The following is a 16,925-nucleotide window of genomic DNA, read 5'->3' on the forward strand; positions in this document are numbered from 1 at the left end:
CTGATGGAAATACTATTTATCTTACATGTACAGACTGATATATTTGTTGGTACCCTTGAATCAGCGCTTCATTTCTTGTGAAAGTAACTGTTTTTAGTATGTGATGAAGTAAACTAAATAAATGTGAAAATGAATGATTTGTTGATTTCACAAAGATATGCTACAGCAATAAGGACAGAGTTGTTGGAACCCTTAAAGTGACTATTATTATATTATTATAGTCATATTTCAAACTGTTTAACCTTAATTGACACTTTAGGGATTTTCAAGCTTTTCTTTTGCCATTCAGCTAATTTAAAAGGAACAAACGTGCCACTTGGTAGTTGTATCGCTGTGTGCACGTCACTGAACGTGGACCTGATAAAGCGACGATGAGAGCAGTTTCAGGAGAATGGAGGTTATAAATATCCATTTTCAAGGTAAAGATCGTGTGACCATCTCCAAGCAGCTTTATGTTCCTGCTACCACAGTTGCCAAATATTAAACAGTAAATATTGTTCATGGAACTGTGGCCAACCTCCAGGGATGTGGATGCAAGAGGAACTGCAACCCCAGGTTGAATAGTGTGGATGGTAGAAAAAGAACCAAGGAATTAAGAAATTTAACTTAATTTCACAAACAGACACCTTTGTTGTCTTTTTAACTTTTTCTTTTTGTAGTAACAGACCCTTTATTATACAAATTTGAATGTATTTTTGTGCATTTGTTAAGAAAATAGTGGTGTAAAGGTACACATTTTATTTTGCTCATTTATGTATACATTTATTTAACTCTTTATCTTTTAAACCTTATTTAGTTTATTTTGTAGATTGCAAGACCTTTACACCAATATTGCCAATGTATGTGGTTATTATTTATATATCATCATTCCTTTGTTTATTTATTAATTTTTTCTTTATTGTAATTTGATATCATTATTGTGTTGAAGATATTTACATGCAATGTTGTTTGTTCGAAATAAACAAACAAGGAAACCATCTTGAACCATTCAAGCAGAACTCCAAGGTCACGTTCTGATTGCACCATTCATCACATTTTAAATTATATGGTAGAAGATTATTGAGAAAGGGTACCAACAAATATATTTACGTCTTTACATTTGTGGCAAAACGTGCAAAAAAAAAAAAAAAAATCATAGTTGTAAGAAAATTGGATAACACAGTCACACCCCGCATAAATATTAGGTGGAGAAAAAAGGTGTTTCAAACTGACTTCAGGTCCCTTTGGTTTAGATATGCACAACTTCTGCTTCAGAAGCTTCTATAAATGTTTCCTGGATGCTGCTGGAGGGATTCAGTTGCTCCCGCGGTGTCCCTCAAGGAAAGGCAGTGCTTTTAAAGCAGTTTTTAGACGAGTCAGCCTCGCGCAGGGAGGCAGACAGAGAGATCAACTTTCACCCACTGGGTTCTCAGAACTCTGAAGAGATGTTCCTGTTATATCACTGGTCTGATATGGTCTGCTTCTGACAGCACCAGGCACAAAGTTACACAGATAGATGACAAGATCATGTTTATATACATCAGATCACAAAACAACACGGTCTCGAACAAAGAGCGGACACTTTGACACCTGCGACTGAGCTTCAATGGTTCAACCACCAGCTTTGACTCTTTCTTTGCACAATCACCTTGTTCCATCAGATCTCCTCTCTCATAATAATCCCTTCCTCTATTTACAATCACTTTCTGCAACTTTGATATTTCCCCTTTTAACCACTACTCTTGTGGTTTTGATAATCTCATCGAGTACAATTGCCGGACCCCTGTCGCTTTACATAAAGATCAACCGTGTGAGGAAAACATTCTGAGGAAAATGTTATTCAGAAAGAAATGTAAGTTTTTTTTTTTTTTTTTTTTTGTTGAGGAAATCTCGTCCCTCACAAGTTCGCATTCGCATCGAGCTCATTCACCACCACACACAGACACGACTGCATAAAAAAAGGAACATCACAAGAGATTTCTTCACCTTCAATGAAAAAGCTAAAAAATGTATAAAAAGTTATTTACAATCGTGTGTTTTTTTTAATGGATCTTATCTGGTTTTAGGTGTGTTTATTTATTTTCTAACAGTTTGTAGGTAGTAGAGGTGGTTAATTCATTGTCCAAAAAACCATCAGTTTGGGCAGACTCCAAAGGTTTACACAGTACAGCCTGCCTACAAATCTCTTGTCACTGTCACTAAAATTTTATTTTTTCCATCTTTAATTTGTTTCGTTGCTTCGGACTAAATTTGTTTGCACGTCCATGGTTGTTCCATCACCTCAGGCCCATCCATGTTTGATTTTGCTCCTTGTGCAGGCTGCACTGTCGTAGCGCATTAACAGGTACGGAGGCCGTCATCAAGATTGTCCCTCACTTCTGTTGGCTCTGAGGTGAAGTCAAGAGATAAGAGACATCATTTGGTTGTCCATTAAGGTTTGAATAGTAAGTAATAATAGAAATACATGTAAAACAGAAATAATTTATCTGAAAAGATACAAAGGGCTTGGAAGGAGAGGGGGAAACAAACCAGATTAAAACACACGAAGAACATGCTCCAGATTATTAAAGGTGAAGACATACAAGATTAAAGGCTTAGCATCCTTTCAATTAATGCATATCACCCACCTTTTCTGCCAAAAAAATACATTTTATGATGAGAAAGGACAAATTCATGGACATTTTTGTCAAACCTTGTACTTTGTAAGTTATGTAATGCACACTCATAAATGTGTGATCCCACAATATGTGATGGTACTCTGAGTTGAGGGCGACTATCAGCTACTACCACATCAAATTTACTCAATATTTGTAAACCTGACTGAATTATAGCCATTTATGATTCCTAAGGTCTGATAACCGTGGTGGACATCTTTAATTGGGCTGCCATCAAATCCCAAAATTGTTTGAATTATAGCCAATTTTACATTTCCTAAGGTCAAATAGCTGTTGCAGCCATCTTGAATTGGAGTGACATCAATAGGGTTGGGCATCAAGTATCGAGAATCGATTGGAACCGGGACTAATGTTCCGGTTTTCTCGGAATTGTTTGAATTATGAGAGACAGCAAGCTCAAATTGTGGCAGTGGCACCCATAGTGGCACTTCTGGTGTCAGCTGCCAGGCTGCCTCCAGCTTCAGTGGCACCTGCCATGGACTGACTGGCACCAAACATTTATCAGTTTAGATATACACCCAATAAACATTTTTGAAAAGAAAGTTTCATCTCAGTATCGGTCAAATTGTGGGTCATTGCCATTTTAGTGTTTGCTAACGCCACTAAGCAGTTGTGGCCATCTTGAACTGTGTTCAGTTTATTGGTTGAGGGCGATAAAATGAAAAACTGAAGGACATGCAGTGGAACAGTAATGGAGTAATATACATAGACGTACTTACTCTGAGTCAGGAGAGACTTCAGATATGCTGTGGGACGTGGTGGACTGGGGTGGGGAAGGGGAGTGTCCGTGGACCGAGCCGTTAGGGTTAGAGGGAGCAGGAGGGGTGAGGACGGAGGAACTGAAGGATGCCAGGATGGAGGACAGAATGTCCAGCTGTTCACTGGATGGTTGTCTAACCAGGGGGGTTGGATTTAGACCTGAGACCTGAGAGACAGTCTGACCAGGGTACCTACATGAAGATGCAGAGTCCAGGCGTCCTCTGGCATGAGCTGAGTGAGGTAGTTGCTCCTGCTGGGGCTCCTCGGAGATCGGAGGAGGAGGTGAGGCAGAGAGAGGCTGATCGGGGTGCGAAGGCTGCCGAGGGGGCAGACTCCGAAGCCACTCCCGACCCATCTGAGCCTGAGCTCCTGCTCCGTTGGTCTCCAGCTGCTCCTTTGACCTGCTGCTTATCAGAGCCACTCCGAGGTGCTCCCGGGACGAGCCCTGACGTCGAGTCAGCATGTTCAGCTGCGACCTCGTCCCGCTGAGGTACCCCTCCATTCCAGCTCCAACAGCTCCACCGTTCCCACTCAAATCCTCTCTTGACGTGTGGAAGCTGGTGGAATGTTGGTTGTCCAGTCTGTCCCTGGATCCTGACAAGTTCTCCCTGGATGAAGAGATTCGCTGGTGATCCAAGCCCCCCAGTCCTGCTCCTTGCCCCAGTCCCAGCTCTCTCCTCCTGGGTAAAAGATCCAGGTTATCCCTGGAGCCCCGGGAGTCCAGACGCTCTCTCGAACCTCCAACCGTCTGCCTCCCTAGTGGATCCCTGGACAGCTGCCTCCTGGCAAGAGAGTCCAGATGTTCCCTGGAGGAGTACCGGGAAGCTGGCTGGGAGAGAGAGCCAGAACCTCCTGTGGCCCCGGCTGTGGCAGAGTACATGCGGCCATATGAAGCTGCCGGAACGCCTCGATGGCCAAGTGTGGAGGTTCGGTACCAGTTGAGTTCACTGGGGACGTGTCCCATCGTGGAAAGACCCTGGAGTGCTGGTGGGCATCCAAGACGATTTTTTAGGATACCTGCAACAAGAAATCAACAACTTGAGAAAGAAAGAAGTCATGAGAAGAGAGCTTGCAGCAATAGAAGAAATACTTTTTTTTTTTTTTTAAGAGACTGAACTGTTCAAGAAAAAGAAATGCAGCCGGGTACTGAGGGGTTTCTGAAAAAAAGCAGTGGATAAAGAAAATGATGAAAGTGGCTGATGGCAGGAACACTTTTGACATTTTCATTTTGTTTTCTGTCATACTTAAGATGTTATGAGTCATCACACAACACTGGTTCTGGGTGTGGACTATGAACTTCCTGAGGCAGATGTTGGACTGACTCGTTCATCTTGAGCACTGTTAGATGTTGCTTTCAAGTACTGCATGTTCATGTAGAAATAAACGCTTGTGTGCATGCATAGCCTCTACATTTGTCTGTTCGTTTTTCCTTAAAATGTCATTAACACATTCCAGCAGCATGACCAATGTTTTAAATGTCATTTTTTTCCCCCTTCATAGAAAAAAATGGACATTTTATGATTAAGACCAAATTTATTAATAAAGGAATGAGTAATAAAAGTTTCATATTATATAGTTCTGTAATCCCAAACATGTATTTAATAACTAAACCAAACCATGTGATTTTATTGTAAGGGATAACCATTTTGTACCAAACAAATCCATCCATCCATCCATCCATTATCTTTACCCGTTTATTCCATTTTGGGTCACGGGGGTCGCTGGTGCCCATGTCCAGCAATCACTGTGCGAGGGGCGGGGTACACCCTGGACGGGTCGCAAGTCCATCACAGGGCCACATAGAGACAAACGAGACAAACAACCATTCACTCTCTCACTCACACCTAGGGACAATTTTTAGAGTTACCAATCAGCCTAACATGCATGTTTTTGATCTGTGGGAGGAAACCGGAGTACCCGGAGAAAACCCACGCATGCACGGAGAGAACATGCAAACTCCACCCAGAAAGGCCCCTGGACCGGGGTTTGAACCAAGGACCTTCTCGCTGAGAGGCAGCAGCTCTACCAGTTGCGCCATCGTGCTGCCCGAACAAATCCATAAAATGATAAATTAAATAATAGAATACAGAATGTGTATTTTTCTGCGTCTCTCTCACCCTTGCGGTGCCTGTGAGGCTGAGAGAGGCTGTTTTCATCCCCACTGGTGAGCGCTGCGTCCAGCTGGTTGTTGTTGGCAGCATCCTTGCTGTAATCTGCACCCAGGGGCCGCTCCGAGCCCCACTTCTGTAAGGTGTGTGTGTCCGATGCCTCCAAAGCTGGCCAGTAGGACAAAAGGTCATTGCCATCCAGATCTGTCACACATAAATAAAAACATTCAGGTTACTAACAAATGTACGATCAGCAAACCATGAGATTAGGTGTTTTTAAAAGTTACCACTTTTCATGTTCACAGCTCTTTATTTTATAAGAGGAAAATACACAACAGTTCCATCACTCACAACGTAATTATTAAAGTCCGTAAACAGTTTTGAAAAGCTACATTGTTTTACTTATTATTATAAGTTTTTGTATTTTTTTTATCATTTACCATATTTTCCAGAGTATAAGTCTCATCAGTCAAAAACAGCATTATGAAGAGGAAAAAACATATACAAATGTAAGTCGCTTCGGCATATACAGTAAGTCACATTTATTATGAGTTTATTTAATGGTCAAAACAGCTTCATTTAGCCTTGGTGGCACGGTGCCATCCATCCATCCATCCATCCATCCATCCATCCATCCATCCATCGTGGCCGGAGTCGCTAGCTCTCCAGTGTTCCTCTGCCTGCACCAGCTGAGTGAAGCGAGCGCACACAGGAGGACTCGCTGTTGCAGTTCTTAGAAATTTAAAGCGTCAGTCAAAAATTGCGTAATGAATATGGAAAAACAAAGTATATAAGTTGCTTCGGCATATAAGTCCCAGGACTGACAAATCTATGCAAAAAAAAAAGACAACTTATACGCCGGAAAATACGGTAATTAAGAAATTGACACTGACCTGAAATTTCATTTCATTTGTACAGAGCAAAAAGCTAACGGGCAAATAAAAAATATATATTAGTTTTTTTAGTCATTAAATACCTGATTCTTATTTTGAAAATCTCACGTCAAAATATAATGATCCAGCCACATTTATGAAAAAGTTTACAAGTAAAAATTTCTGCCTTTATTAATATCAGCTTTTATTTTTACAATTTTGTTTCAGTTTTCTGAATCTCGGGGTGTAATGGGTCTGAAACTGAGACAAAAATATGATGAAAACAAATATTGTGTTTAGGCCTTTCTGGAATTTGGTTTGTGTTAATGTTCAAATAAGGAGTAAAATGAATCTTCATATACTTTTTTGTATTTGTTATTTGCTGAATGATTAAACATTTTCTTAAAAAAATGGTATAAATCAAATAGTGAATCTGAAAACTTGTCTTTTGCAATCTCTTTAGATGCTTTTTCAGACAAAATCCAGTCATTTTAATCCACAAACCTAAAAATCTTCAAACTATTTAACAGTTTTATAAAAGAGAGAGAGAAAATCCATTTCTGTATTCATTTTCCAAATAACAGAGTTATACATTTTGGTTGTAAAATATACAGCAAAATTGATGTCAATGTGCCAGTGATGTTTGAATGATTCACAACAGTAAACATTGTATATAATTATTTTTTCTTATAATACATGATCTTTACAGATCTTTCAGCAACAACAAAACTTATGACAATTTAAGAATTTTTTAAAATTTTTCTTTTTGCCAGATCAAACAACCCAGGTCCCCATACAAATGAAATGGGGTTTAAATCTGGTTAAATAAAGGAAGTGAAACGGCTCCCGGGGTTATTGTCAAGCTCTTCGGCTCTGACGGGGCTATAATTCTTTGTTCAGCTGACAATCTAAAAACTTATTCAGATCTCAAGTGGTTAAAGCTTGGTGACAGACAAAGGCCTCCCTTCAGACTGCGACCTTCAGCTAAAGCTCAGCTGTCTCAGCGCTCCTTTTCAGTTTGACGTCACTGATTTATTGATTGGCCTGTACGGCACATCTGGATCCTGCCCTTTCCAACCAAACTGAAAGTTATGTTCTGGTTTCACTCTGAGTAAAGTTCATGTGATCCAAACAGCACATTAAGCAAATAATTAATTACTTGTATCAATTTACAAACTGGCACATATCTGGCCTTACTCAGAGTGAAACATTTCACAAGAACTGTTGAACTATGGCTTTTACATCAATGGTTTGAAGTGTATAATACATGGTATGAATGGTTTTAGTTGATGAGTAACAGAGGAGAAAAGGTGTTCACTGAATGGCATTGATGTTTCCTCTTGTTTTATGTGAGTGCTGTTGGGTTTATTGGCATTATTTCCAAAACTGTTCAGCTACTGTATTTTTTGGATTATAAGGCACTTTATTCAACTCATTCACAGTAACACTCAACATTGTTCAGTTGTACCACTCAAAATGGGTTTTTGAGGTCAGTAAGCACAAGCAGAATTAATACATACTGTAAGGTGCACCAGATCATAAGGCTCGTTGTCGATTTTTGAGAAAATTAAAGGATTTTAAGTGTGCCTTATAGTCTGAAAAATACGGTATTAGATACAGAATTAGGAGCAAAAGCAGGAATTATAATGCAGGAGTCGTTGGAACATTTTCTATTCAAATTTGATTCTTTTTCTGTATTGAGTCAAAAATTTGCATTTAAACTACGTCCTTGTAACTGAGCTGTTCATTGGAACTTAATTTATCCAATAAAGAGCATACAACAAGTTTCTACCCTCCCTAGAGAAGCTTAATGTTTGATACTGTTACTTAAAAAGGATGCAGTAAAAATGTTTCCTGACTTTGACATAATTTTCCATCAAATAGTTTCATAACGCCCTTATGATATGAAGTTACAGCTTCAACCTTCAGTGTACATAAAATGCAGCTGCAGCCTGATTTTTAACTGGTACAGACCATAGAGAGCACATTACACCAGTTTTGGTTTCCCTGCACTGCCTACCATTCACCTTTGGATCCAGTTCAAAAGACTCATGCATGTTTTTAAGTCACTGAACAGTTCTGCCCCATCTTATCTCACTGATCTTCTGCAGCCATATGTCCCACCGCGCTCTCTGAGGTCAGCAGACCAGATGCTTTTTTCAGTTCCAGTAACCCGTCATAAGCTCAGAGGTGACAGGGCTTTCTCTGTTGCAGGTCCAAGACTGTGGAATGAGTTGCCACTGCGTGTCAGGCAGGCTTCCACACTCAGTCTTTAAGTCTCGCCTGAACACCCACTTTTATTCTCTTGCCTTTGACACGATGTGATTTGTTTTGATCCTGTCTGTATTCTACAGTGTTGGCCATTTAGTTATTATCTACTGCTTTTTGTATCTAGATTTTTATTGTATGTTTTCCTGTCCGCTGCGCTTGTTTGTTTCTATTGTATAGCACTTTGGTTGGCCTAGTTGCTGTTTAAATGCTCTATAAATAAATTGGTATGGTATAAAATATGACAAATCACTCGTGCACCTTTGGTGCCGTTGTTGGTGGGTTCGGTGAGCAGGCGCTCGCTGTGATTGGAGCGTTTGAATCGTCGCTGGATGCGCCCACGGAGACGCACGTTGTCATCACTCTCAGAAGAAGGGATGGAGAGGCTGCGCTCTTCGTCCATGGAGAGGTCCGAGTCTGAGTCCGAGTCCCCACCTGGAGATGCAGAGACAGGAAACAAGGTATAAGTGAGGAAAATGACAGAGAAGGATACGACTGTCTTTAATGGGTGCACTGTGTGTGCTTTATGTTTTATGAAATTCACATCAAGAAAGCAGAAAAAAAGAACCACACAAACGTACATTTACCTCCGTCTCTGTGGAACATGGCCACATCCAGGTCTGTCGCTCCGGTCTGGACAAGGTTCTGTTCTAGAGTTTGACGCGCCAGAAGATTTTCTCTGATAATAAAAATAAAAGTGAAGACAGACACAAATGAAGTTAAACACAGATAAAAAACATGTATGTCCAGTAGAGTGCACTGGATATACACTCACCAGTGTAACTACTGGACCATAAAGACATTAAATGCCATTTTCAGAGTACATTAGTGTCGCTCTACATGTAGTTCAGGACATTGTTCCATCCAATCTTCATCTTTATCCCACTGACCCACAAAGCACTCAACATGAAAACTGTTAGCGAGGGAATATTGGCTTTGAAGCATCTTAATCTTGAATCAGACAGAATCAACAAAACATGTTGCAACCCTTTTAGATTATTTTAATTTCTGTTTTATTTAATACTTATTCAGATTCAACATCAGTTTATTGTTTTTTTTGTTGCTGTCGAGCCTCTTGCTCTTAAAAAGAAAGAAACAAACTTTGTTTTTCTTCTTGCAGAAACGTGAGTGTTGTTGTTTTTGACCAGATTCCTTTTGGAGTTTAATTTTAATTTTTAGCAAAATTTGCAGCTGGTTTGTAATTATGTGTGGACACTGGTGTGTACCTTGCAGAGCTGACGGAGGAGATGGTGGAGGTTCCCAGGGTGATACGGTGCAGCCCGCTCTGCTCCAGCAGAGATGCATTATGATACGGATTCTGAGCCTAAAATATCACACGTTAACAAGAAACATCAGGAGGGCCTTACATGTTCACAATAAAGCTAGTGAGCATCAAAATCCAAGCTTTAGCAGGCATTAATTTATGCCCCCATATTAAGATAAGGCTACCTATGGATGTTAAATAAAATAAAATAAACACTAGGTTTGGAAAGTGGAGCCAGAGCTCCAGTCTAAAAGTAAGATGGACCTTCCACTGTGCCGTTTATTGGTCGGTGTAATCATAAAGAGCATGCAGCCTCAGAGGTGGAAAGAGTACTGAACATTTGTACTCAAGTACAAGCACTGTTACACTGCTTAAATTGTACTCAATTATAAGTATGGTATGGTATAAAGTTTTTTCATTTTAAAAATACAAAACAGTTTCATAACTATATTAAAAAAATACAAGCAATTTAAAATGAAAGGCAGCAGAAAGATGAAAAAAATCTTATTATATCTGCCCCTTTTTTCAAAAGTACAAGTAAAAGTACTGGTGTTATAAAAATACTTAAGTAAGTACAAAGTAGTCTTCTCAAAAACTACTCAGAGTATTAATTACTTTTTAACCAATTGATGTTTTATTGTGTTGTTAATAGAAGTCATTCAATTTGATTTACTGTGTATAATAGCTACATTCAAAGCATATTTTGCAGATGAACAATAAAGTATAGAAAAATTACACTGAGGCCATTTCTTTTGTAAACAAATGTAGATAAAGCAGGAATTTTGTTTGCTAAAAGAAAGACAAAAATGTTTTTGAACAGGCATAAAACAGTTTAAACTTTTCTGTCACCCTTCACTTCCTGAACCTTTTGTTCAGTGTCAGCAGGAGCTGGTTTTCTAAGTTAACAGAGTCTATCCGGCTTCGTTTGGCTGTGAAGAGTAGACTCCAAATGACTACAGCGTTGTCCTTTGCTTACGTCACAGGTAACTGGTGCGCGTGCGATCTGAGAGCCTTATTGGCTACAAAGATGCAGATGAGCAGTTTGAATATTAATTCAAACTGCGGCCGTTCTCAGTAACAACTTCTGATTTTAAAAGTAGCGAAGTAGATTACATGGTCTAAACTGTGCAGCTTGAGTAAAATTACACACTCGAAAGAAATACTCATGAAAGTATAAGTACCCAAAGAAATCTACTTAATTACAGTAACGTGAGTATTTGTAATTATTACTTCCACCTCTGTACAGCATGATATGAGTCAGACGAGCAAAAGGACGCTAACAGGCAGCCATTTATACATGCTGCTCATCAAAGGTAAAAATAAATAAATAAACTGAAAAGTATTTTTTATATTAATAGTTTCAGGCTTTTCTCCAGATGATTCAAGACAGAAAAAAAGAGAGAAATGCAGGGGTTAAAATGCACTCACGCAATTGCTCATCCATGCACACACTACAAAACAACTCACAAATGTTTCCATGATGCATTCAGGGCTCAGAGCAAAGGTTTCTGCCTTTGTCACTCGTGCAAAAATAGAAAGATAATAAGTGTTTTTGACAGAAAAAGGCTAAAGAAAGCAGTGGCTTATGTTCAGTGGGCTGAACTAAAAATTACAAGGCAAGAGTACATAAAGTTACACTGTATGAAAGTAGGATACGTTTTTATACACACACTAAAACAGGGCTGCCCAATGGTTTTGCAGAAGTGGCTGCAGATTAGGCAGGATTCTAAAGGCTTGTATATTGTTTTATGTGGGTCAGCAAGAAACCCGGAAGGCAAAAGAAGAGGAGCAAACGAGGGCAGGAAAGACTGATAGATGGATTGAGGGAAGGAGGACAGAAAGTTTCCTGTGCTGGTGGTAATGGAAACAATGAGAATGTGCATCCAAGAGAGCGCATTGGGATAAAAACACACTTATAGCCCCCGGGATCGCACAGAGAGATGATTAATGGCTTCACATCAGGATTTTAGATCGACTCTGAAAGGCATTACTGTTCAATAATGACAATCTTGTGGTCTCCATTTAAACGATTCTGATAATGTTTCATATCTGTTTTGAGGCTTGTTGCTAATGTTCTGACTAAATTAAAGCACATTAAGGCCGCTGTAATTCAGACATTTTTTTGGCTTTAAGTTATGGATGTTGCAAATTCAAACCCAAAAGGAAAATGTGTGTGCAACTTACTGTGCTCTGTGGTGGTCTTGGTGGGTCTTCTCCGGGGCTCTTCTTACCCAGACAGGCAACTCTCCAGGCCTCCTGAACTTCTGAGTTGAACACAGTGAAGACCAGCATCACTGCCAGACCCTGGGAGGGAAGAGGAGAGGGATAACTTTACGTTAAAGATGTCAGTTTGTTAAATATCCAGCTCCGGGTTCAGATAAACACAGAATGTTTTGTCCGTACCTGCAGAAGGCAGAGGATATCAAATATGTAGTAGAAAGCCAGGATGCTGTTGTTTACAGCCATCAGACCGCACAGCCATGTGGAGGTGGCTACCAGCATGAGCAGGAAGGCGTTTCTGATATTAGCACTGGACCAACAGACAAAACCAGTATTCTGTTTGCTTTCCTGTTCATTTTCAAACTGTTTCAACAACATTCAACTATATGTGCATGATGCATCAACCGTTTTTCTACATTTGGCTCATTTGTTGGAATCATTTGCAGCTGGACAAACTAATTGCTTCATAAAGACAAAACTTAAGTGTCTCACAATCAGTGAGACAAGTTCTTACACAACAGGGAGTTTCTTGGTCTCCTTCTGAGCTGGGTTACAGGACATCTTGGCGACAACCATGAAGATCCCTCCATTCATCTGGATGGTGGAAAATTAATTTAAGCATTTTTGAACATCATTTTAACAAATTCAGTTTTGCTATTGGATATATCAGGAATAAAAGGATAAAAGGAATGTCATTAATATTAGGCCTGTCACAATAACAAATTTTGCTGGGCGAGTAATTGTCTCAGAAATTATTGAGATAAACGATAATATTGTTTGAAATTTGACAATAATTAGTAATATTGTCAAATTCAAGAAGAAATGTTTCATTTGTTTTGCATGTAGTACTTTTTTTGACCACCGGATGGCAGTATAAGACTGTTTGAACCGAAGGATGGATAGTGAGGGAGCGAGCAGCGTGTCTTTTTAAGAAGAATGGGAGGGAGGCCCCTTGACGTGACATGGGCCGTCTCTCTTTGGTTCTCAAAATGGCGGACAGTCAATGTGGTTTGAGCTCTTTAGCATAGCATTTTTCACACAAAGCTTTTAATAAAAAACATCAGTAAACAAGTTCTCAGCTTCTTTTTGAAGAGAAAAACTTTTTATACAAAGGCACGGGTTTCAACCGTGAATTTTGGAGCTTCGAAAAGACAAAGTTTTTTTCCCCGAGGTCGGCTTAGCTTCTCAGCTTAATAGTAGAGAGACACGATGAAACGATAAAGCCAATAAATGAAAACGAGGTGGATAATTTTAATTTATTATGTAATTGATTTATTGTTTATCGTGACAAACCTAATTAGTATTAACTTTATTTTTGTAAATGAGATGGAAATCCTAGCTTTTGTTGATGTCATAGAATATACCATATTTTTCAGACTATCAGGCGCATTTAAAATCCTTTAATTTTCTCAAAAACCAACAGTGAACCTTATGTATTTATTGTGGTTGTGCTTACAAACCTCAAACTGATTTTATGTGGTACACGGTGCGCTAAAATCTGTCAAAATGTTTTAGTTTTGCTTATTGCGCCTTATAATCTGGTGCACCTTATAGTAAAAAAAATATGGTACAAGAATAAAATTTAATAGAATGAAAAGATCAGAAGAAGCTGAAGTAGAACAGACACGTGTGTGGAAAGCTTGGAAAGTGTCCACTGGTGAAGTGAATATCAAAACTGAAAGATGTTACATGATGAGGTCAGAAATTAAAATGATGGTCTAGTCAAGTTCAAGTGGACACTCTCTCTTTCTGAAATCAGTTTGAAGAGGTGCCACTTATGACTGATGTTAGAATCCTTCTCGGTTAGGAAGCCAAATATTAAAAACCTGGATGTTTGCCAAATGAAAATCTATTTGAAAAATAGGTTTGCCTGTTTGCTTTGGGGATAAAACGAAGGCAAAGGCAGTATATCACTTATTAAGACAAAGCCAAAAATATAAATAATAAGACTTGACTGTGTTTGACAAACATTAATCAACATAGCCTCACTAGTATTTATCTATATTCATTTGTATAGAGAGTTAACTTGAGTTACAGTTACCAGGATGACAATGGCGACAGGACCAGCAAAGCTCCAGATGAGTTTGTCATACATGGAGATCCAGCAGAAGTCTGGGTTCCCGTACCCCTCCGGGTCCAAACCCACAGCCAGGCCTGCAGAGGAGAAACAGATAGGAAGATAGGATCAGCTCTTGTTGTCTTCTATCATCAGTCACAAATAAATAATAAACACAATCTATGACACATAAATGTCATAACAGGACACATCAGATTGATGTGTGTTATTCTTTATAGTAATTTATAATTAAAACAAACCAGATCTATCAATCAATTCTGAGCAAATCAACTCCTCAGAAAAAGGAGTTTATTTGAACAGGAGTACTGCATCCTTTTATTTTAGACATCACAATCAAGGTTTGGCATTTGTGCACCAAAAGAATTTAAACAATTGTGCAACAGGTAAAGCCTAAATGTAGGCAGACAGATTACAGAACTTTGAGCTTGAGGCATGAAATGTGTGTGTATGTGTGATAGTGGGTGACAAATCTTTTTTCAGGAAGCTGGAGACAGCAGCTTGTGCATTTGACAGCGACAGAAACAGCCACAGATAGAGGTGAGCTGACAGCAGGGTATGGGTTTGGATAGAAACTGTGATTGTGTGAGCGTTTGTGTGTGTCAAGGAGCCGACAGATATTACTTTCCGACACCGTGTCTCATGGCAATAATTACTTGCACGTGAATTTCAGCTTTACTATCTCAGTATTAAAAATGCCACTGAAACCTTTTTAATACAAGTGTCAGTAGGAAACCTTATCTCCACAGCCACACATGCAGAGAACGTGCGTGATGACTGTGCACATACTGCATGAAACAGTATTTTTGTCATTAAAAGTGTCTGCAGACGTTTTCTTCAATGTGAACAGCACCTGTGATGATGGCAGGCACACCCCAGCCGATGGCGTAGTAGAACCTCATGGCTCCATAGTTGATGTTGCGTTGCTCGGTCTGCATCCTGTAGATATGGAGACCCTCCACGAACATCCAAGCAAACGTGGACATGAAGAAGTAATGCAGCAGGATGGCAACAACTGTGCACAGGAACTGGGAGGACACAAAAATACAAGTGACAGATAAGAATTTTGCAGAAAGGTTAGAAACAATTAACATTTTACCTGTTTTAGATGACGTTTTGAATTACAGTAGTCCTTCGTTTATTGTGGCAGCTCTATACCCTGAAGCCCCGCCATAAGTGAAAAACCACGAAGTAGGAATAGTAGTACAAGTAGTTTATTTTAGTGTGTGCGTATGTGTGTATGTGTATATATATATATATATATATATATATATATATATATATATATATATATATATATATATATATATATATATATATGTATATATATATAAATAAAGGCATTTTAAACCCTTCCCACACTCGTGCAATATTCTACACAATGTTTCTAAACTCTAAATGCTCTAAAAAAAGCACAGAATGTCATGATTTCAGCTCCCTGCCTCCTCTGCTCTTTGCCACCTGCAAATGTTCTTGGCCACGCCCACTTCTTCTCTCTGCACGAGAACAGCTGATCAGCTGCAGCAGGAATATCCTGCAGTATGGACTGCACAAATGTGCAGCAGGTGCAAAATAATTTAAAATAATTTATTTTAAATAAAAATTCCATGCCGATCGTGCGGCTCATCCATCAATCAGCCAATTGTGTGTCATGTCCAATCTTTTTTTGAAAAACCACGATAGAGCGAGTCCACGATAAACGAAGCAGGAAGTATTGAACTACTGTACCTCAGTTTAGAAAAATTTAAAGGATTTCTAATGGACTGATGAGATGATGGCCAATTGAAGTGGGATTAAAACCAAAGAGGAGTTCTTTACACTGCTATCAAATTTGCAATGAAGTGTTATTCACATGAAATTTTAAAGTTATTTGCGAGAGAAAATAAATACATCAGTAGCTATAGCTGTGACTCTTCTGGTGCAGCCTAAAGCACCTCTAGCAAGAATATGCTATTCATGTTGGAATAATTGTGCAGTGAAAAACTGAAAATTGAGTAATAGTTGATAAAAGAGTGTTTGCATCAAATTTGCAGCTATCTGATCTCGACCCTGTTTTTACTAGCCCTTATCTTGTCAGTCCTGTAAGAATGAAACATTTTCTCTAAACTGAGGTTGTTTGAAGAGGCATCTGCAACATATATTTATATTCTTTCCACAAAACCTCTTTTTAAAACATCTCAACTTTCCTTTAAAGAAAGAGGAAAAAAAGCAATTAAATAATTCAGAGAGATGAAGAATATGGAGCAAGACAAAAATAAATAACAACCAAGTGAAGCAGAGAAACATGTGAGCTTGAATGAGAAAAGAGTGCAAGACAATAATATACAAAAGACAATAAATAAATAAACAGAATTCTTTGCATTGACTGTTCAACAATTGGAAAGCTTATTTCCAGGCTTCCCATCAGCAAGACTCTATTATATATACAGCAACACAGGTATCTATAGCAACCATATAAAAAAGCAGCTGTTCATAGTTTAATTACTAACAACAAGAGTTTATAGTTTTACAGTATTTCTATCAGGAAAGCATAAAATATCTTGCAAAAATTAAAACATTTTTGTGAATTTGTAATAAAGAAAAATAATAAAGAAATAACACTCAGAAGTGGTTTGGAACTGTGGTTATGGGTATAACTGCCAGGAGTGTCTAGGGCTATTCAACTGATGGCCCGCGGGCCGTTTCCGGCCGGCGGGTGACTTCAAT

The 16,925-nt window shown here is 38.9% G+C and overlaps 1 protein-coding gene across 1 annotated transcript in view; it reads right to left on the reverse strand.

The window, feature by feature from the left end:
* Positions 1-1,276: 1,276 nt before the first annotated feature.
* LOC119417311 (cadherin EGF LAG seven-pass G-type receptor 3) overlaps positions 1,277-16,925 on the reverse strand; it is a 21,015-nt gene continuing 5,366 nt past the window's right edge. Inside the window, exons 3-13 of the mRNA XM_037684518.1 lie at positions 15,073-15,247; positions 14,187-14,299; positions 12,660-12,739; positions 12,329-12,455; positions 12,110-12,229; positions 9,888-9,979; positions 9,249-9,340; positions 8,923-9,096; positions 5,531-5,725; positions 3,374-4,430; positions 1,277-2,366 (exon numbers count right to left, since the gene is read on the reverse strand). Coding sequence (XP_037540446.1) covers positions 2,339-2,366; positions 3,374-4,430; positions 5,531-5,725; positions 8,923-9,096; positions 9,249-9,340; positions 9,888-9,979; positions 12,110-12,229; positions 12,329-12,455; positions 12,660-12,739; positions 14,187-14,299; positions 15,073-15,247 — 2,253 coding nt within the window. The 3' untranslated portion in view covers positions 1,277-2,338. The remainder of the gene's footprint in view (positions 2,367-3,373; positions 4,431-5,530; positions 5,726-8,922; positions 9,097-9,248; positions 9,341-9,887; positions 9,980-12,109; positions 12,230-12,328; positions 12,456-12,659; positions 12,740-14,186; positions 14,300-15,072; positions 15,248-16,925) is intronic.

This window comes from Nematolebias whitei, chromosome 11 (genome assembly GCF_014905685.2).
Source record: "Nematolebias whitei isolate Nwh7 chromosome 11, NemWhi1, whole genome shotgun sequence".
In the NCBI taxonomy this organism is placed as follows: Eukaryota; Metazoa; Chordata; class Actinopteri; order Cyprinodontiformes; family Rivulidae; genus Nematolebias; species Nematolebias whitei.